This window comes from Pogoniulus pusillus, chromosome 9 (assembly GCF_015220805.1).
Source record: "Pogoniulus pusillus isolate bPogPus1 chromosome 9, bPogPus1.pri, whole genome shotgun sequence".
NCBI lineage: Eukaryota > Metazoa > Chordata > Aves > Piciformes > Lybiidae > Pogoniulus > Pogoniulus pusillus.
This window is the reverse complement of record NC_087272.1, coordinates 35,262,475-35,283,382: the sequence shown is the minus strand read 5'-3', so window position 1 is coordinate 35,283,382 and position 20,908 is coordinate 35,262,475. Positions and strand designations below refer to the sequence as shown.

Sequence of the window (20,908 nt, the reverse complement as noted above, 5' to 3'; positions counted from 1 at the left end):
ATCTCTGCTTCCAAAAGTAAATGTGCACCTTCCTAACTAGAACTGAGCAAATCTCTGCTTCCAGAAAGCAAATGTGCATCTTCTTAACTAGAACTGATCAAATCTCTGCTTCCAGAAAGTAAATGTGCACCTTCCTAACTAGAAATGATCAAATCTCTGCTTCCAGAAAGTAAATGTGCATCTTCCTAACTAGAACTGAGCAAATCTCTGCTTCCAGAAAGTAAATGTGCACCTTCCTAACTAGAAATGATCAAATCTCTGCTTCCAAAAGTAAATGTGCACCTTCCTAACTAGAACTGAGCAAATCTCTGCTTCCAAAAGTAAATGTGCACCTTCCTAACTAGAACTGAGCAAATCTCTGCTTCCAGAAAGTAAATGTGCATCTTCTTAACTAGAACTGAGCAATTCTCTGCTTCCAAAAATAAATGTGCACCTTCCTAACTAGAAATGATCAAATCTCTGCTTCCAGAAAGTAAATGTGCATCTTCCTAACTAGAACTGAGCAAATCTCTGCTTCCAGAAAGTAAATGTGCACCTTCCTAACTAGAAATGATCAAATCTCTGCTTCCAGAAAGTAAATGTGCATCTTCCTAACTAGAACTGAGCAAATCTCTGCTTCCAGAAAGTAAATGTGCACCTTCCTAACTAGAACTGAGCAAATCTCTGCTTCCAAAAGTAAATGTGCACCTTCCTAACTAGAACTGAGCAAATCTCTGCTTCCAGAAAGTAAATGTGCATCTTCTTAACTAGAACTGAGCAATTCTCTGCTTCCAAAAATAAATGTGCACCTTCCTAACTAGAAATGATCAAATCTCTGCTTCCAGAAAGTAAATGTGCATCTTCCTAACTAGAACTGAGCAAATCTCTGCTTCCAGAAAGTAAATGTGCACCTTCCTAACTAGAAATGATCAAATCTCTGCTTCCAAAAGTAAATGTGCACCTTCCTAACTAGAACTGAGCAAATCTCTGCTTCCAAAAGTAAATGTGCACCTTCCTAACTAGAACTGAGCAAATCTCTGCTTCCAGAAAGTAAATGTGCATCTTCTTAACTAGAACTGAGCAATTCTCTGCTTCCAAAAATAAATGTGCACCTTCCTAACTAGAAATGATCAAATCTCTGCTTCCAGAAAGTAAATGTGCATCTTCCTAACTAGAACTGAGCAAATCTCTGCTTCCAGAAAGTAAATGTGCACCTTCCTAACTAGAAATGATCAAATCTCTGCTTCCAAAAGTAAATGTGCACCTTCCTAACTAGAACTGAGCAAATCTCTGCTTCCAAAAGTAAATGTGCACCTTCCTAACTAGAACTGAGCAAATCTCTGCTTCCAGAAAGTAAATGTGCATCTTCTTAACTAGAACTGAGCAATTCTCTGCTTCCAAAAATAAATGTGCACCTTCCTAACTAGAAATGATCAAATCTCTGCTTCCAGAAAGTAAATGTGCATCTTCCTAACTAGAACTGAGCAAATCTCTGCTTCCAGAAAGTAAATGTGCACCTTCCTAACTAGAAATGATCAAATCTCTGCTTCCAAAAGTAAATGTGCACCTTCCTAACTAGAACTGAGCAAATCTCTGCTTCCAAAAGTAAATGTGCACCTTCCTAACTAGAACTGAGCAAATCTCTGCTTCCAGAAAGTGAATGTGCATCTTCTTAACTAGAACTGAGCAAATCTCTGCTTCCAAAAGTAAATGTGCACCTTCCTAACTAGAACTGAGCAAATCTCTGCTTCCAGAAAGTAAATGTGCACCTTCCTAACTAGAACTGAGCAAATCTCTGCTTCCAGAAAGTAAATGTGCACCTTCCTAACTAGAACTGAGCAAATCTCTGCTTCCAGAAAGTAAATGTGCACCTTCCTAACTAGAACTGAGCAAATCTCTGCTTCCAGAAAGTAAATGTGCACCTTCCTAACTAGAACTGAGCAAATCTCTGCTTCCAGACCTGTGCTGCCGTGGGTTTACTCGACTAATTGAAGACATTCATTTGTAAAGAACTCAGCTTAATTGTTTTCCTATCGGTTTCTGCTGCATACAGGAACAATCAGCAGGTGTCACAGAAGGTTTCCAAACAATAGAGCTGATACCTGTTGCAAGATTCTGTGTTTCTGTGATATTATTAGATGATTTCATCCAAATGCCACTCACCAGTCCCCTATTCCTTATCCACTCAACGTGTGAAGATGAAACATAGAATCATAGAATGGTCTGGGTTGGAAGGGACCTCCAAAGGTCATCCTGTCCAACCCCCACTGCCGTCAGCAGGGGCATCCTCAACTAGATCAGGTTTCTCAGAGCCCTCTCGAGCCTCACCTTGAATATCCCCAGGGATGAGACCTCAACCACCTCCCTGAGCAACCTGTTCCAGTTTTCCACTACCCTCATAGTAAAGAATTTGTTCCTAACATCCAGACTAACTCTACAGGTGGCAACACATCAACCAAGCTGGGAAAAAATTACCCACCCCCTTTGCCTTGAAGAATACTTCTACCAAAAATTGCAAGCCAAGACCCTTACAATTAATTTCCCAACTCCTTGAAATCTCCTTCTGAGATCTCCTACAAATCATGTAACTCCTGTCTGTGATGATTGTCATTTGCAATTAACCATCAGAGCATTTAAGCTAAAGCCTGCTACCTAAAACTTTTTTCTCGTGTATTTAACATGTGTGGGTTTGGTTCCTTTGGGGTTTTCTTTCCTTCTTCCATTTGGTTTGTTTGTTTACTTGGATGAAGAGCAAACAAAATTTATTCCTAGGGCAGGATGTTTTAAGTTAAAATAGTGGTGGGAGGGGGGGGGAGGTTTAACCACATTTTTACCATAGCTGCATATAAAAGGTATTAATTGATCTATTAGCTCACCGTATAGTCAGAACTCAGTATTAAGCCTGCACCAACAGGTGTACAGTTTCAAGCTATAAATCACTCACAAAGGCTAACTTAGCTATTTTTAGCACAGGGCAAAGTGTAGTTTACACCATCAAAACGGAAAGCTCTTCATCAAGCACTATCTCCACCGAGACACACAGGTGATACAACATCTCAACCACACAGTTTATTGGATAAATGGTGTGTGTGTGTGTAAAAGAGAGACTAGAAAATAATTAGTGTTGTCAACGCTGTAAATAGGTTTTAAATTACAAGCTTGCCTTTACATTTGTTTTTACATGGCTAAACTTTACAAATAGAACTTTTCCCTTTCTTTTATCTGATCAGTTTGTCCAACTTACAGACGTTGCTGAGCGAAAAAAAGCCACCAATAAATACTTCCTTCTGGAAAATGCTTTCACATAAAGCCAGTTTTAGAGTGCTATGCAGAGGAGTTATTAGTGATACTGCTGAGTACATCCTGCCTTTCTCACAGATAATGATCTGGCTGCTTGGGACTGGTTGATTTTCAACTAGCCTAGTTAGTACTAGTTTTAGCTAGCAGAGGAGTTATTAGTGATATTGCTGAGTACATCCTGCCTTTCTCATAGATAATGATCTGGCTGCTTGGGACTGGCTGATTCTCAACTAGCCTAGTTAGTACTAGTTTTAGCTAGCAGAGGAGTTATTAGTGATATTGCTGAGTACATCCTGCCTTTCTCATAGATAATGATCTGGCTGCTTGGGACTGGTTGATTTTCAGCTAGCCTAGTTAGTACTAGTTTTAGCTAGCAGAGGAGTTATTAGTGATACTGCTGAGTACATCCTGCCTTTCTCATAGATAATGATCTGGCTGCTTGGGACTGGCTGATTTTCAGCTAGCCTAGTTAGTACTAGTTTTAGCTAGCAGAGGAGTTATTAGTGATACTGCTGAGTACATCCTGCCTTTCTCACAGATAATGATCTGGCTGCTTGGGACTGGTTGATTTTCAACTAGCCTAGTTAGTACTAGTTTTAGCTAGCAGAGGAGTTATTAGTGATATTGCTGAGTACATCCTGCCTTTCTCATAGATAATGATCTGGCTGCTTGGGACTGGCTGATTCTCAACTAGCCTAGTTAGTACTAGTTTTAGCTAGCAGAGGAGTTATTAGTGATATTGCTGAGTACATCCTGCCTTTCTCATAGATAATGATCTGGCTGCTTGGGACTGGTTGATTTTCAGCTAGCCTAGTTAGTACTAGTTTTAGATAGCTTCTCTCCTACAAATATGCAGTGTTAAGTTCAGGTATGTGTGTTTTAAAAAGAAAACCTAATCATTTTGATGTCTGTAGTAAACCTCTTCCACTTATTTTCACTGCTGGTGGAAGTGGGAAGCAGTCAGCTGCGTTCAGGATGCTCTTTTAGCAAGTGTTACTCCTCTCTTACATCTCAGGCTTCCTGCAGCTTTATAAAACTAAGTCTGACTGTTACTGGTGGGACACAGACACTGTTTGTTAACTAAGTTAACAGCTTTTAGGGGTTAAAATGTAATTTGTAACCCCGTGAAATGAGGACCTGCATCCCAAAACGGTTTCTCTACTTGCCTTTGAACAAGTTCTGCACAAACTGGACTGGACGGTCAGAGCAGTCAGGGGTTTGAGCAGCTGCTTGGAATACTTTACAATAGGGTTGCAAGTGTGACTCAAGTTTGGGAAATGAGATCCCAAAGGAGCCCTTGAACTCTGCAAGGGCAACTCACCCACGGGAACGGTTCTGACCTCTGCAACCCCAGAGCATGTCAGCGTGACACCCAGCAGCGGCAGTCCCCGCGGTAGCTCGCCACAACTCCTTTCAGCTCTGACTGAAATCAGAGCAGCTCTTCCCAGCTAGGGCGGGCTCCGGCTGGAGAGGGTACCCAAAGTACGGCGGTGACACCAGGAATCCCGAAGGCTGGGGCAGCTGGACCGCATGGGCTGCCTGGAAGCATCCAGACGTGTAGGGCGGAGGCGGCGATGCCACCAGGCACCCTGGCTCTGCGCGGGGGAAGGAGAACCTGCGAACCGAGCCGCCGGTCGAACTGGAACTTGTGGCAGTGCTGGACTGCCGCGACGGTGTCCTGAAGCTTGAAGAGGCCAGGATCATGGGGAGAGTCTCCGTCTGGTAGCTCCTCAGAGAAAATCGTATTGGCTGTGATGGTTGTTTAGGTCTTAAGCATGTGCAACAGTAGACGGCTACCAGAGAGCCCACGATAATGAAGGCAATAAATATTGATCCCACAATGAGGAACGGGACGTAGATTGGCTCTAGGGAGAAGAAAGGATGAGAAAAGCCACACACGTTAGCCTACTTGAAGTAACAGGTCCGCTGCATAGAATGAAGCCCCAGAAGAGTTTATGAAGCCTCACATCATTTCAGTCCCATCAACACCCCCTCAACCCCCCGCTCCCAAGCTGCTCGGAAAAGCGAGCTTCCAAACCCTTATCATTAGAACAAAAATCAACTTCGAAGCCTGTCTGTCCCAGGCAAAGCTTTCCTTCCGATGACAGGTTTAATAGTTACCAGTGGTAAAAGCTGTCTACACCTTGTCCTGCTTGCTGCTTTCGGGAGGGGTTTGCTCAGGAATCACACTTCTCTCCCTGTCCCGCGCCCTCCAAAACATTTCGGGCTGTGCTAAACACCTTCGCTCTGCAGGTGAGGCTCAAACGCTGCAGATGTTGCTACGTCGCTTCCACTCATCAAGTGGAAAGTAAGGGCAGAATGTCCGATTCGGGGTGCTTTTCTTTTGCCCGAAAACCCGCAAGGGCTCCGCAGTGTCTGCGGACAGACAGCGCGGTCCCGTCCCACCGCCGGGACAAACTGAGTTAAAGGGGCACAGCGAAGTCTGCCGGTGCGAACTCAAAACACAGCCGCGCCTCCCAGCTTGGCTTTATCCAGCTGCTGAGGCTCCTTTTCGCCGAGAGGTTACGGCACTGGGCATGGCACCGGGAGCATCCCCGGCTCCCGGCTCTGCTTTCCGGCGCCGGAGCCGCCCCCCTGCGCGCACCTGGAGCCGTACCCGTCTCCTGTCCGCCCGCCGGGCTAAGCCAGGCCGGGCCAATTCAAGGAGCACAACGACCGCCGCAGCTCCGGGCGAGGGCCGCTCCGCGGCAGCCGGATCCCGCCCGTCCCCGGACCCGCGGGCAGGGCACTCACGGGCGGTGACCCCCGGGTCCGGGGGCTGCCGGTCGTTGGTGCAGCCGCCCTGCTCCAGGCGGGCCTCGGCGGCGGCGCAGCAATAGCGCAGGGCGCAGGAGCCGCAGCAGATGGTGGCGGCCGCCGTATCGAAGCCCTCGGGGCACTGGAAGCCCTCGTGGTAGCCGCCCTGCCCGTCCACCCAGCCGTGGCAGTACTCGCCGGTGCCTCCGCCGCCGGGCTGGCCGGCGCCGCCGCGCAGCAGCCCCAGCAGGAGGCAGCGCAGCAGCAGCAGCAGCAGGGCTCGCCGCCGCCGCCCCGCCATCGCCCTGCCGCCGCTGCCGGGGCAGGCAAGGGGCGGCCCCGGGTGCAGTGCGGGGCCTCCTGCGCCGCGGCCGGGGGTGGGGGGCAGCTCCCACTCCCCCCGTCCCGTCCCTGCTCACCCGCAGCCGCGCCCCCGCGGGGCCGCCCCCGCCGCGCCCCCGCTCACCTGCAGCCCGCGCTGCCTTCGGAGCCGCAACCCCTTCGCCCGACCGCACGGCGCTGTCCTCCTGCCCCGCCACGGCCCCTGCGGGTGAGCCGGTCCCGTTCCATCCCTGTCACTGGGACAGGGCCGAGCCCGGACGGAGAGGGGTCTGCGGCCGGGTCAGCGTTTGCTTTCTGGGGCTTCTTCCTGCCGGGGGCCCAGGCGCTCAGCCCCTGCGCGAAAGCAGCAGAGCTGCAGCGCGGGCATCTTCCATCCCGCACAGCAAACCCAGCCTCTTGCCCCAAAGCAGAAGGGTCTGCTCCACCGGCAGGTTCCTACAGCAGCCCTGTCCTTCTAAGAGTTAAACACCGAGCGCGGCCAGTGATTTATTACCAAGCCTCTTTGCTTTTTAACCTGTTTCCTTTCCTCGATACTTTTTCATGTGCAAAGACATAGCGGCATATCCCCGGGAGATTTATAGCCTCTTTTAGTCAAACACCAGGCTTGTCACCTTTATTTTCCAAAGGGAGAGAGCGAGCGTGGGGCTGGGGAGGAGGGACACATCTGTTCATAGGGGCGTCTGATCCTTTTTCTGGTGGAACAATAATAGCAAGTTCACCAAGCATCAGGAAAACCACAAAAGGAACTGCTTATCCATTTATTCTAGAGAAGGGGGGGAGGGGGGGAAAAAACAATAAATTTTAAATGAACTGAGCAGATTTGGACTTTGGTTAAAGCAAAGAAACGTTTCTTTAAATGATGCCTCCCCTGTGTGCTGTCCAAGAGGCGCTCCTGCTCTCAGGGTAACAGCGCTCACGAAACCTACGTTATATTAAAGCTGGGCTGAGCGAAAGAATTCATTTTTACTGCATCTGCAACTTCCTGCCGTCATTTACTGCCAGGCTATGAATATGTATATCGAAGCCTGACCGCTCGTCAAACATTTTGAATGCCTGTGCCGCTAATTTCCAAAGTTGGCAGGTTTAGTGAAACAAAAGGAACAAAGTGTGCTGTGTACCAGCAACAAAACTCTGCGCCCAGAACCATCTATCAAGACCTTAGACTTCTGGCCAACCCCAAAAGCAGTCCGCAAGAGAAATACTTTGGTTTGTTTTCCTTCTAACTAACCTATTCTCTTATTACTTTTTTCCTGCTAACACCAACCCCCCCCCACCCCCCCCCCCACCCCTTTTTTTTTTTTTCCCTTCTATTTTAATTTCTTTAAGTATGACCAATTACTCCCAGATAGGAAAAGCAAATAACAAAATGGTCTAAATGCAAAATGTTGGGGTTTCTTATGGCTGTTTAACAGGTGTAGGTATAGAAATAACAGAATTGGCTATGAAAGAAAATAGATTTTGGACGTGAAGATGTGATATTCTGTCCTCTTCTGCATTTTCGTTTTAGAAATGATGATGTGAATTAAACTTGTACCAGCTGTCCTGACTCTTGAGTTTCTAGTTTTTATAGGCAAATGTTAAATATTAATATAGTTTTTGCATTTACTTCACTGTGGTTTCAGAGCAAACATAGCCTCTGTGGAATGTTTTAAAATGTATGGCTTTTGAAAGTCCTAAGCCAGTTTCCAGGAAGGTCAAAAGGAATCTCTTTGTTGACCAGGATGAGGCTTGGAGCAAGAGCTCAGGATGGTCTGCAGGGTACATTTAGCAGTCCTCAGGTGCAGAGGACAAGAGGCAACAGACCTGTCCTGTCGGATTTACAGGAAAGCCATGTTTAGTAGGAACTGCTAAGTAAATGTGTCACAGTTTATATGTTGGTTTTGCTAATTAATTCGACAGCTTCCAAAAAAAAAAAACACAACCCAAAAATCTTTCTGATCATGTATTTTAGATGTTAAGCTGCTGCAGGAGCTGCAGAGACGTTCTTCTGGGTGGGAGAACCCGGGGACGGCTCCCAGTCCACAGGCATCAGCAAGAGTTCGACTTGGATTTATTTCTCCTGTGTTGCCATCTCCAGAGCTTGGATCGTTTAATGAAGTTTGTCTTTGTGTCCCCTTTTAGGCAGAGGCTACTCTCTGCTCCCCTCTTGTGTAAGCCCATGGCAAGCAGCGCAGGCTCTCCCGTCAAACGGGCACAGCTGCCCTTCCCTTCGTTTGAATCCCAGATTCACCCACCCTGCAAGGAAAAAAAAAAAACCCTCTGGAGTCTGAAGCATTTGCCTGATAGTGGGAACGTGGCTGGTTTATTTTTGTGTGGAGAAATGGCACTGCGCTCGCTCGGGTGGATTTATCCCACTTGTGCCAAACAGAAATCAGAGGCAGATTTTGGTACTGCTCTTGCAAACACACCCAGCCTTGGAAGTCCAAAGATGCAGAAGCAGTTTTCCTATGAACTGCAGAGGTCTTAACCAACTTACTGTTGTTATTTTCCCCCCTCTGAAGCACTGATGCAGTTCACCAAATGCGACGTGGCTTTGGTGGAGGTGAATTGGGTTATTCTGACCCAGAGAGTCAAAAAAACCCTCTGCTCCTCTTTAGCAAAGGTTGCATCCCTACAGCCACATCCTTGAAGAATTTGGGATGCTAGCAGATGCATCTGCATCTCTGTCATTTGCTCTAAACTCACCAGTAACTAAGAACTCATGGAAAAGGCTGTTGGTAAGCACCTTTCATCTGAAGTTTGAGGACATCAGATGGCTCTGAGAAGTTGGTTGGGTAATATTCTTGCCAAAGTACCTATGCTGACCTTGCCTGTTATTTATTCTTAGCCAGGAGCCTTCCAGCCTTTGGCTGCTGTGTCCTCATTAGTTTTGACTGAAAACCACTGCTTTTAGAAGCTCTCATAACTATTACCCTGATTGCTGTTGTTTATAAGACTTAGTATTAAAACCAAAGGTGAGATTGGTCACATAACAGGCAGAGACAATCACTGCACGAGTTTAAAGCATAATCCTCTACCAGGCTTTTCTTACTGTCCCAGCAGCAAACCCATGAGGAGAGCACATTATAGCTTCCCTGCAAGATCAAACAGGTTTTCTTAACTGACCTCTAAAATCCTCCAGTCCATGCAGGCAGTAATGGCCTCGCTGCTGCCAACTGGATTGATTGCAAAAGCAGATCTTAAAACCTCCTTAAACAGATTTGTGGTTCCTACTACTAATTGTACTGCACTCAGGTTTTTTTCTAGGTTTGGGTTTTGGGGATTTGGGGGTGGTTGGGTTTTGTTGGGGTGTTTTTTTTCTGTTTTCACTCTGAAACTTTAGTGGTTCCTTTAAAGCATAAAACATTCAGTGACCATGAAGCTCTGGCATGAGAGTCGGTCATTACTATTTCAGGCAGGCACTAAGGATGTTAATAAAGCCCTGAGACTTTGGCTTGACTGCCAGAGTCTGGATCTTCCAAATGCTCCTCAATGATGTCACACTTCTGTAATGATAGATAGGCTCAGCTTCTGTCTTGCTTGATGTTAATCACCGGGATTTGTCATTTCACCTTGGCTCTTCATTAAGCATCATCTCGAATCTCAAAGTGCACAGAGGTTAAAATGAGCTGCCAGCTTCTAAAAAAACAGCCTGGTGCAAGCAGATTTTCCTTTAAAACATAAAAATAAATTACCATCTAAATTGCAAACTCTTCAGCTACATGAGTGGCTTCGTTAGGCACGGAAGGGCTGTGTTGAATAAACCCCTGTATGCTTCTCTCCATATTCTTGGCTGGTTGTTGAAAAAGCCCTTCCTGCAACCACCTTGCTGGGAAAGCCACCTGCCAAGCCACACGCGCTCCTGTCACCTGCCAAGCCACATGCATCCCTGTCACCTGCCAGGCCACACACATCTTCCAGCCTGGGACAGCTGGCAGGAACACCAGGATGTGCCTCAGCCCCAGCCCTGTGCCCCAGCGAGGCTGCCGCCACGTCTCCACTCCTCCTCTGGCTGCAGAACCCCAGCCCGTTGCCTACGTCAGCAAATTAAGACAGACCTGTAAAACCCACAGAGTGTGTTTTGGTTGGTCTAGTCAGGGAGAAATGTGCTGCTGTGCTCCTTCTTTCCTTTGCCTTTCTTCTTTTTCAGCATCCTTTCATATCTGCAAGGAAGGGATTATTGCAGGATGGTTGGGGCCGGGAGCTGCAGGCTCTGACAGTCAGCATTTTATATTTGGTTTCTGAATGAGGCTTTCTGGGATTGGACCAGCACCGCCTTCTTCTTCACCCTAGTGAGGAATATCACTGTGTTTTCTGGAGTCACTCAGGAGTACTTGAGGGGTAAGGTTACATGGGCCAGCTATTAAAGCATCACCTCTTACCTTCGCCCACAACTAACCCATTGAAAGAGCTGGTTACAGCTTCAGGAGGAGAATGTAGAAGTCAGCCTGTCCTCAGACTGAGGACTGTCAAAGTAAGCAAGATTAGTGACTCTTTAAATGCCTGAGGGCTCACTCAAGGAGTGGGATGTTGGGCTACTGGTATCTTGATACCTCTATATGCACATGGCAGTAATAGTTCCTTACCTGAAATCTGCAGCATTGCCAGGTGGAGGAGTTCACTTTAGACTTCATTATTCTGTTTCTAAGGCATCAAGAGCAGCAGATAATTTCAAGCCAGCAATGCAGCCAACCTTGTTGAGGGGACACATTTTTTTCCCCATCTGCTCTCCATTTATCCTTCAGGAGATTGCTCTTGTCCTACACTGCAAGCTCTACAGAGGCCACGTCACAAAAGATGAAGAGATTTGCTTATGCACAGAAACTTGCATGTCCTGAATGCAGCTCCTCTGTACAATCACAAATGCCTCATAACCCAGGCACACACAGAGCTCTTAAGAACAGAAGAGCAAGGACAGATGTCTAGAAGAGATAGGATTTGATGATTTTGGGAGATGTACAATTACCTTTCCTTCACTGCAGATGCAGCTGAAAATAGCCTGTCTTAAAGCTACCATGAAAGGCTTTCTGAAGAGGTCTTTAATTCTCTAACTAGGTGGTTGAACCCTCACCTCTGGAGGTGTTTAAAAGACACAGAGATGTGGTGCTGAGTGACATGGTTTAGCACCAGACTTGGTAGAGTTAAAGGATGGTTTGACCTAATGGTCTTAAAGGTCTTTTCCAACCAAATTCATTCCATGATTCAAAGTCCCTGTGCTGTTGAATTCATAAACAAGTTCACAGCATGGATTGGGGTTGGAAGGGACCCTCAAAGGTCATCTTGTCCAATCCCCAAACCACCAAAAAACCCAAACCAAACCAAATAAAGTAATAGTAATTACACCACTAACTCTTACCACCAGCAATAGACAATAACATTCTAAAATATATATGTGTGTATATATACATAGTGTAAGAATTTGTATCTCTAACAGGTATTTTTCAAAGCACTGGACACAAGGAAATGTTTTGACAGCAAACCAAAATGATGACTGAAAAGTGGCCACATTTTGACCAATGGTTCACTGAAAAATACCAATTTGGCACACAGCTCCTCCACTATGACTTGTAGAGAAAGAATATGTTATTCATAGGTTTTTGGATTCATAGAATGGTTTGGTTTGAAAAGGACCTCAAAGATTATCTACTTCCAGTCCCTTACCATGAGCAAGGACACCTTTCACAAGAGCAGGTTGCTCAAAGCCTCGTTCAACCTGACCTCGAACATCTACTACTGTGTGCAGTTCTGGAGCCCCCAACACAAGGAGGACATGGAACTGTTGCAGCCAGTGCAGAGGAGGTCACCAAGATGCTCAGAGGGCTGCAGCAGCTCTATGAGAGTTGGGGCTCTGCAGCCTGGAGAAGAGAAGGCTTTGAGGACAGCTTGGAGTGGCCTTCCAGTATCTGAAGAAGACCTACAGGAGGGCTGGAGAGGGACTATTGACAAGGTCTTGTAATGACAGGATGAGGAGGAATGGGTTTAAACTGGCAGAGGGGATATTCAAACTGGATGTTAGGAAAGGGTCATTTACAGTGAGGGTGGTGAGACACTGGCACAGATTGCCCAGGGAGGTTGTGGCTGCTCCCTGCCTGGAGGTGTTCAAGGCCAGGTTGGATGAGGCCTTGAGCAACCTGTTCTAGTGGGAGGTGTCCCTGCCTATGGCAGGGGGTTGGAACTGGATGATCTTTGAGGTCCCTTCCAACTTAAACCGTTCTATGATCTCCTGGGAGGGGGCATCCACAACCTCCCTGCACAACCTGTTTCAGTGTCTCATAACCCTCCCTGTAAATAACCTCTTTTTAATACCCAGTCCAAATCTGCCCTCCTCAAGCTTCAGTCCATTATTGCTAGAATAACATAGAATAACATAGAATAACATAGAATCAACCAGGTTGGAAGAGACCTCCAAGATCATCCAGTCCAACCTAGCACCCAGCCCTAGCCAGTCAACTAGACCATGGCACTGAGTGCCTCAGCCAGGCTTTCCTTGAACACCCCCAGGGACGGTGCCTCCACCACCTCCCTGGGCAGCCCATTCCAATGGGGTTTAACTTCATTTTCTAACAGCCTTTTAAAGCCATTTTAAAGCAGTACCAAGCGCACCAGCGAGAGGTGGAAAGCTCAGTATGCTATTGCCATGCAATTCCCTAATCCCCTAAACAGAAAACTTAGTGGTGTGGTCATATGAGTGAATAGTGCTACAGAAAGGTCAGGAGGGAGAGATAGCATCAGTCAGACCTGCTCTGCTCTGTAGCAGAGTGTGCATTTCTTTTTCCTTGCAATGGAATTAATGACACACACATAGACAAGGGATGTGAGAGAAAGTGACACTTGAGTGTAGAAAGAAAATGGGCTTACCAAGGAATGAAGACAACTGGGGTTTGGTTTTTCCCCTCCCACCAAGAAAAAGAGCATCTGAACAGTCAAAAAGAAAAAGCTAGTACATGCCAATGCAATTTCTGTGTCAAAGCTGGGTATGAGGCCACTGTTTCAGTTCATAGCTGCCAGAGTGCCTAGCAAATATTTGCTGGGGTTGAAAGTATGCAGTTTAGGCTGCATCAGGAGGAGTGTGGCCAGCAGGGCAAGAGAGGTGAACACAGAATCACAGAACATGAGAGGTTGGAAGGGACCTCCAGAGATCATCCAGTCCAACCTCCCTGCCAAGGCAGGATCTCCTAGGGTAGTTCACACAGGAATGCATCCAGGTGGGTTTGGAAAGTCTCCAGAGAAGGAGACTCCACAACCTCTCTGAGCAGCCTGTTCCAGGGCTCTGTCACCCTCACTCTAAAGAAGTTTCTTCTCATGCTGAGCTGAAACCTTCTCTGTTCCAGTTTGTAGCTGTTGCTCCTTGTCTTACTGCTGCTGACCAGCATAAAGAGATTGGCCCCAGCCACTTGATACCCACCCCTCATATTTGTACAGATTGATCAGATCTCCTCTCAGTCTTCTTTTTTCCAGACTAAACAGCCTCAGGATTCTCTCAGGTAGGTGATTCTGTCCCTTTACTCTGCTCCTGTAAGACCCCCACCTCAAATACTGCATTCAATTTTGGTGTTCCCATCATAATAAGGACACAGAGCTCTTGGAGCTCTTGGAGTTCAGAGGAGGGTGACAAAGATGATTCAAGAGCTGGAGCACCACTGCTATGAGGATAGATTGAGGGAGCTGGGGTTGTTCATCCCAGAGAGATGTTGAGATACTGGAACGTGTCCAGAGTAGGGCAACAAAGCTGGTGAGGGGCCTGGAGCACAGCCCTGTGAGGGAGGCTGAGGGAGCTGGGGGTGTGCAGCCTGCAGAAGAGGAGGCTCAGAGGTGACCTCATTGCTGTCTACAACTACCTGAAGGGAGGCTGTAGCCAGGTGGGGTTGGGCTCTTCTGCCACACAACCAGCAACAGAACAAGGGGACAAAGTCTCAAGTTGTGGCAGGGGAGGTCTAGGCTGGATGTTATGTTAGGAGGAAGTTGTTGTCAGAGAGAGTGATTGGCATTGGAATGGGCTGCCCAGGGAGGTGGTGGAGGCACCATCCCTGGAGGTGTTCAAGCAAAGCCTGGCTGAGGCACTTAGTGCCATGGTCTGGTTGACTGGACAGGGCTGGGTGCTAGGTTGGACTGGATGATCTTGGAGGTCTCTTCCAACCTGCTTGATTCTATGATTCTATGATCCTGGCATGCTGCATTTCCAGGTCCCAAACCAGGGCAGTCCTACCATTCACCTAATCCAAACTCATCTCTCTGGCCATCAGTAAGTGCTTCAGCCCTGCAGCAACACCACCTCCACCTCCCCCACGCAGCCAGCCAGCTGCTAGGCACATGCTGTATGTGTGCATGGGGGAAACATTTGGGGATTCTGGTCTGAAGTGCACAGCCCTGAAACTTACCCAAACAAGATTTATGTGCAGGAAGGAGGTCTTATCTAGTGAGCCCAATATATAATAGCTTTAAACTCTGGATCAGCAATAGCTGGGGGGCTGGCTTTGACTCAAGTCCCAGAGCAGGCACACTAATACTCTTTGCAAAATATTTTGCTGGTAATTTTTTTGACAGCAGCTGAACACTGAGCAGATGTTCTCATCGAGCTCTCCTCTGCTGAAATCACAGAGTCACAGAATGTTAGGGGATGGAAGGGACCTCAAAAGGTCATCCAGTCCATGCCCCCTGCCACAGCAGGATCACCTTTTCTGTTTCATTTTTCTTTTTTTTTTTTACAGTCCTGTTCTTGGTTTTATTATTTTTTGATCCCTTTCTCCCCCATCTCCCTCCTTTCCTCTCCATTTTCCCCATCTTCCTCCTTTTCTTTCCATCTCCTTCCTTTACTCTCCATCTTCCTCTTTCCCCCCATCTTCCTCCTTTTCTTTCCATCTCATTTGTTTCCTCTCCATCTTCCTCTTTCCCCCATCTTCCTTCCTTTTCCTCTCCATCTCCCTTCTTTTCCTCTACTTTTCTCCTTACTTTTCATCTCATTCCTTTCCTCTCCACCTTCCTCTTTCCCCATCTTCCTTCCTTTTCCTCTCCATCTCCCTTCTTTTCCTCTACTTTTCTCCTTTCTTTTCATCTCATTCCTTTCCTCTCCATCTTCCTCTTTTCCCCCATCTTCCTTCCTTTTCCTCTCCATCTCCCTTCTTTTCCTCTACTTTTCTCCTTTCTTTCCATCTCATTCCTTTCCTCTCCACCTTCCTCTTTCCCCCCATCTTCCTTTCCTCTCCATCTCCTTTCTTTTCCTCTACCTTCCTCCTTTCTTCTTCCTCTCCTTCCTTTTCCTCCACCTTCCCCTTTCCCCCATCTTCCTTTCTTCTCCATTTCCTTTCTTTTCCTCTACTTCCTCTTTTTCATCTCCAACTCTTTCCTTTTCCGCCACTTTTCTCCTTTCCTTTCCATCTCCTTCTTTTTCCTCCACCTTCCTCTTTTCATCTCCATGCTTTTCCTCTCCATCTCTCTTCTTTCAGCACCACCTCCCCTTTTCCACCCAAACTGCCCCTTCCCCACCCCACACTGCTTTCCCCCAAACCCATAGCACCTGAGTGCTGTTGGAGTCTCCTCCCACCCCAGGTGTGACCACTTTGCTCTCCCTGCCCTCTCCCCTTTATAATCAGCTCCAGGAGCACAGAAGCCCCAAGCTTGCCCATCTGGGCAGAGGATCCTCCTCGGATCATCACTGGTGAGTGCCCTTGGTGTGCACTGGGTGAATGGTGGAGGGGATCTAAAGGCTGGGGGGCCTGCTGCTGGCCCCCCGGTCAGGTAGGAATAGGCTTGATGCTTGCTCTGACATCACCCATGGGTGCTGGTTGGGTCTCCTTACTTAGGCTGAGCTTCTCCATGTTTAGCTGCTTCTTTCTGCTCTCTTATGATAAGTCCTTGACTGAACTGGAAGTTTGTGGAGGAGTAGTATTGTGTTGTCACAGAATTATTTGAGCTGGAAAAGGCCTCTAGGATCATCAAGCTCTACCCAACACCACCACGGCCACTAAACCATGTCCCCATGTGCTATGGCTGCATCTTTCTTGAACCCTTCAGTGAATGGCGACTCCATCACCCTCCTCGACAGCCTCTTCCAATCCCTGACCACTCTTGCAAAGAAATTTTTCCTAATATCCCACTTAAATCTCCCTTGGCACAACTTCAGCCTATTTCCTCTCCTCCTGTCACCTACTGGCTTCATCCAGGAGCTCCAAAACCAAGAAAAACTTCCAGAAGCTGAAGTCATTGATTGTTTGTAGACAGAGGAGCAATGCAATACCATTAGCTCTGAAGCCCTCAGCCAGGGCAAATGCTCAGGGAAGCAGCATCAGCTCTCTGAGTGACCTGACAAAGTCCTGTGAAGTGTCTGGGTCAAGATCTGAACGTGCATCATCAGATTCAGCTGCCCCTGTGACACCCTCTAAATGGCTCTCTCCTCTACTTGCAGGCACTGAATTTCATTTGCCTTTGCTGTGCCCACTCACATGCTTCACTCAGGTCTCTTCAGAGTGCTCCTAAACTTGGCTGCCTCATAAGATGTACCTTCCTTTAACAAGTTGGTAAGTGAATCTGACTTGCTGAGTTTGTAAATGTCAGTGATATGGACAGCAGAATCAAGAGCACCCTCAGCAAGTTTGCAGATGGCACCAAGCTATGTGGCACAGCTGACTTGATAGAGGGAAGAGATCCATTTAGAGGGACCTGGACAGGCTGCAGAAGTGGGCCCAAGCCAACCTTATGATGTTCAACAAGGCCAAGTGTAAGGTCCTGCAGCTGGGTCAGTGTAATCCCAAGCACAACTCCAGGCTGGGTGGGGAATGGCTGAGAGCAGCCCTGAGGAACAGGACCTGGGGGTCTGGGGTGATGAAAAGCTCCACATGAGGCTGCAGTGTGAGTGCAGCCCAGACACAACCCTGTGCTGGGCTGCAGCAAGAGCAGTGTGGTCAGCAGGGCAAGGGAGGGGATTCTGCCCCTTGGCTCTGCTCTCCTCAGACCCCACCTGAAGTGCTATGTGCAGTTCTGGAGCCCCCAATACAAGAAGGACATGGAAGTGTTTGAGCCAGTTCAGAGGAGGCTACAAAGATGCTGAGAGGGCTGCAGCAGCTCTGCTGTGAGCACAGGCTGAGAGAGTTGGGGCTTTGAGGACACCTTGGAGTGGCCTTCCAGTTTCTGAAGGGAGCCTGGAGGAAGGCTGGGGAGGGACTATTGACAAGGTCTTGTAATGACAGGATGAGGAGGAATGGGTTTAAACTGGCAGAGGGGAGATTTAAAGTGGATATTAGGAAGAAGTTGTTTGCAGTGAGGGTGGTGAGACACTGGCACAGGTTGCCCAGGGTGGTTGTGGCTGCTCCCTCCCTGGAGGTGTTCAAAGCCAGGTTGGATAAGACCTTGAGTGCCTTGTTCTAGCAGGAGGTGTCCCTGCCTATGGCAGGGGGTTGGAACTGGATGATCTTTGAGGCCCTTTCCAACCTAAACCATTCTATGATTCTATAATAGTTCCAGGCATGGTCTGTGTTTGTGTCCCACTGCAGTTCTCTGTGCAGCAACCTCTCCTGTTAGCTGCTGCATCTTCCTTGCCTTAATTGGAGAGATGACACAACAGACTCCAGTATTTGCCCACCCAGGGAACTGTCCTTCATGAAACAGCTGCCTTTCCCCAGCTGGAGGGTCCCTGTGAGCTGGAGCCCCTGGCACAATGCTCAAGAACACCTCTGCTCTCCCTGATGTTTAACATGCTGTGACTTTCAAACAGTGCATCTGCTCCCTGAGGGCTCTGGGCAGATTGCACCTCCACCCCTGTGTGCAACAACTCTGAATTCAGTGGTAAGCTTGATGTCATGAGCACAGGTCTGCTGGTGCTGCTCAGGGCTCAGCTCGCAGGGGGCTGGATTGGTTTGCAGTGGTTAATCACCCAGGGAAGATTTCCACTGGAGAACTTTCAGCAGGCAGCCTCTAGTGTGGTTTGTAGCTATCTTGCTCAGTGTCCCCTCTGCATATGGCTCTGCTGAAGCGGATGGCAAAAGCCTTGCAGAGCAGCATTGGACCTTGGGACTTGGTGGTTGAGGCCTCAACCCTGGAGATGTTTAAGGCCAGGCTGGATGAGGCTGTGGCCAGCCTGATCTAGGGTAGGGTGTCCCTGTCCATGGCAAGGGGGTTGGAACTAGATGATCCTTGTGGTCCCTGACTGATTCTATGACTTGCCTGGGGCTCCTGAGTCAGCCTGGGAGTGATTTCTGCTCAAACCAGACAGCCCCATGCACATTTTGTCCTTTCCCACCTTGATTTCCCCATCAATTTTCACACTTGGGAAACAAAACCTTTGGAAGGAGGAACAAAAGCTTTCTTTCTTCCAACATGCTTAGTTCCTGATATTCAGATGATTGTCCTGAAGCCTAGCTTTGAGGAGCAAAAGTCAGCTCAAACCCTCCTGTCTGGCATCAACTGTACTTCAGTGACATGGGGCAGGGTCTTCCCAAGCTCACTGCACCCTCTGGGCATTAGAGCATTACCACCATGTGAGTGCAATGGAGTTGTGAAGTCTGGTTCACTCCAGGGAAAAAAAATACTGAGTGGGAAGATGTCTTTGAAAGCAGAAAAATGCAGTCTCAAGTTGTGCCAGGGGAGGTCTAGGCTGGATATTAGGAGGAAATTGTTGCCAGAGAGAGTGATTGGCATTGGAATGGGCTGCCCAGGGAGGTGGTGGAGTTGCTGTCCCTGGAGGTGCTCAAGCAAAGCCTGGATGAGGCACTTAGTGCCATGGTCTGGTTGACTGGCTAGGGCTGGGTGCTAGGTTGGACTGGATGATCTTGGAAATCTCTTCCAAGCTGCTTGATTCTCTGATACTCTCTGCCATGTAGGAGACCTAAAGAGGACTGAAGCTTTAAAGAACCACAAGTAGATTCATAACATATTTTGCTGAGCACATTAGTTATTTTGGAGAGCAGTGATGTTGACTTAAAATGTTCAGCTCTTGAATTTGACTTAAAGTATTCACATGGACTGAATGTAGTCAAGTGTTTGGGGAATTAATATATTTGCTTCTAAGAGTTACTTATTATTCCTATATACAACAGCCCAAGGAGGTTTTTCCTTTGCTTATCTGCATTTCAGTCTCTTTGCTTAGATTTCTTCTGGGACCTGACCTATAAAAACAACTGGATTTATGATACACTAAAGTTTACAGCAAACACTTAACAAAATACTCCTATTTCAGGTATGAAATGCACAGTTGTTAAGCACAGTCTCAGGGATTACCTTCTTTTTGCTGCTTACCAGTAGTTTGCCAGCAAATGTCATGGAACCATCTAGTAACAGGCAAATGTGCCATGGAAGGCAGCCATGCCCCACCATCTGTGATGCAGTTCAAGGAACTGCATGAACTGTTTATCACTGTGGTGTGGTAGGCTTGATAGGTCCAAAGTAGGCTTATCCATGTCCTGCCTTGCCTAGGCATGTTTTGCTGCTCCACCAGAGAGGCAAGCATGGGAAAACAAGACAAAAGGACACAAAAGAACTTGTAGCCACTGAGTCTGGCCTGCCCAGGGTCCTGTAGTAAGGTACATGCACTTAGCTTGTGCCTGCCTAGTGCCAGGCTTGTGCTTTGCCCAGATTTAGGGAAAAGTGAGCCTGTGGCTTTGCCTAATGTGGTAAGGTTTGGCTAACTGCCATCCTGATTGGCTGTTCTGTGTCCAAAGGGCAATTCATCTTGGCCCACATTGATAAAAGGAGATACACAGGTAAGCAATGTGCTTTGCTTTCCTGCTTTACTCTCCTGCTCTCTCTGCTGTGCCCAGCCCTGCTGCCACTGCACACTGCCTTATTGCTGCCTGCTAAACTCCACTGCTGCCAGTTACCAGGAGCAGACCCTGGATGCCTGCATGCCATCAGCCTGTGTGGCCAGCGTGACACTGTGCTGAGACTGCACCACATCTGCCTCTGCACCTGAAGGTCCTGTCTAGAATTCCTGGACACATACACAGATCATCCAGAAGAAGCCAGGAGACAAGGTCAGAGATTGTCTGCGTCCTGCCCCCAGAAGCCAGGAAGAGTCAAGCCTCAATGTCCAACAAGACAGAGTCCCCTGAAAGCATTTGGGCACTGTCTGGGCTGTGGTTAGCCCCATGAGTGGGCAATAATAATCTGTGAGTAAATGCTTGAATGCCTCTTTGTAATTCTCCACTGCCTTCTGCCATGGAGCAGAAAGAGCTCCTTGAGCCCAGCTACTGGGCAAGCGGAATTTGACCGCGGGAATAGTCTCTTCCAGTTCAATTAATGTTTGTATAGTTTGCTGGTTATGACTAGATCTAGAGGTTATCCACAGAATGCTTCCATGGCTGTGTAAGAACTGAAGTATTATTAAAATGAGTGGTCAGGAATGGCAAGAGCTCTGAATAGCAAAATTAATAAACAATATTTGTTTTGGAAAATAGCAGCTTGCATCAATTCATTCCCCCTCCCCAACACACTGGAAGACCCAAAGAGTGTCATGGCCTGGAACACAGCTCTTTGAGAAGAGACTGAGGGACCTAAGGGTGTGCAGCCTGCAGAAGAGGAGGCTCAGGGGTGACCTCATTGCTCTCTGCAGCTATCTGAAGGG

General features: G+C 47.7%; 1 protein-coding gene and 1 long non-coding RNA gene across 2 annotated transcripts; one reads left to right on the top strand and one right to left on the bottom strand.

Moving 5' to 3' along the window:
• Nucleotides 1–3,044: 3,044 nt before the first annotated feature.
• SHISA3 (shisa family member 3) lies at nucleotides 3,045–6,337 on the bottom strand. The gene is made up of 2 exons (XM_064149418.1): nucleotides 6,034–6,337; nucleotides 3,045–5,144 (listed from the first exon to the last, which is right to left on the bottom strand). Exons 1-2 carry the CDS (start codon nucleotides 6,335–6,337, stop codon nucleotides 4,693–4,695), a joined length of 756 nt encoding a protein of 251 aa, XP_064005488.1. The 3' UTR covers nucleotides 3,045–4,692.
• A 9,622-nt stretch (nucleotides 6,338–15,959) lies between these two features.
• LOC135178505 (uncharacterized) lies at nucleotides 15,960–20,522 on the top strand. The gene is made up of 3 exons (XR_010303576.1): nucleotides 15,960–16,012; nucleotides 16,760–16,871; nucleotides 20,106–20,522. It is a non-coding gene; the product is annotated as an uncharacterized LOC135178505 (long non-coding RNA).
• Nucleotides 20,523–20,908: the final 386 nt, after the last annotated feature.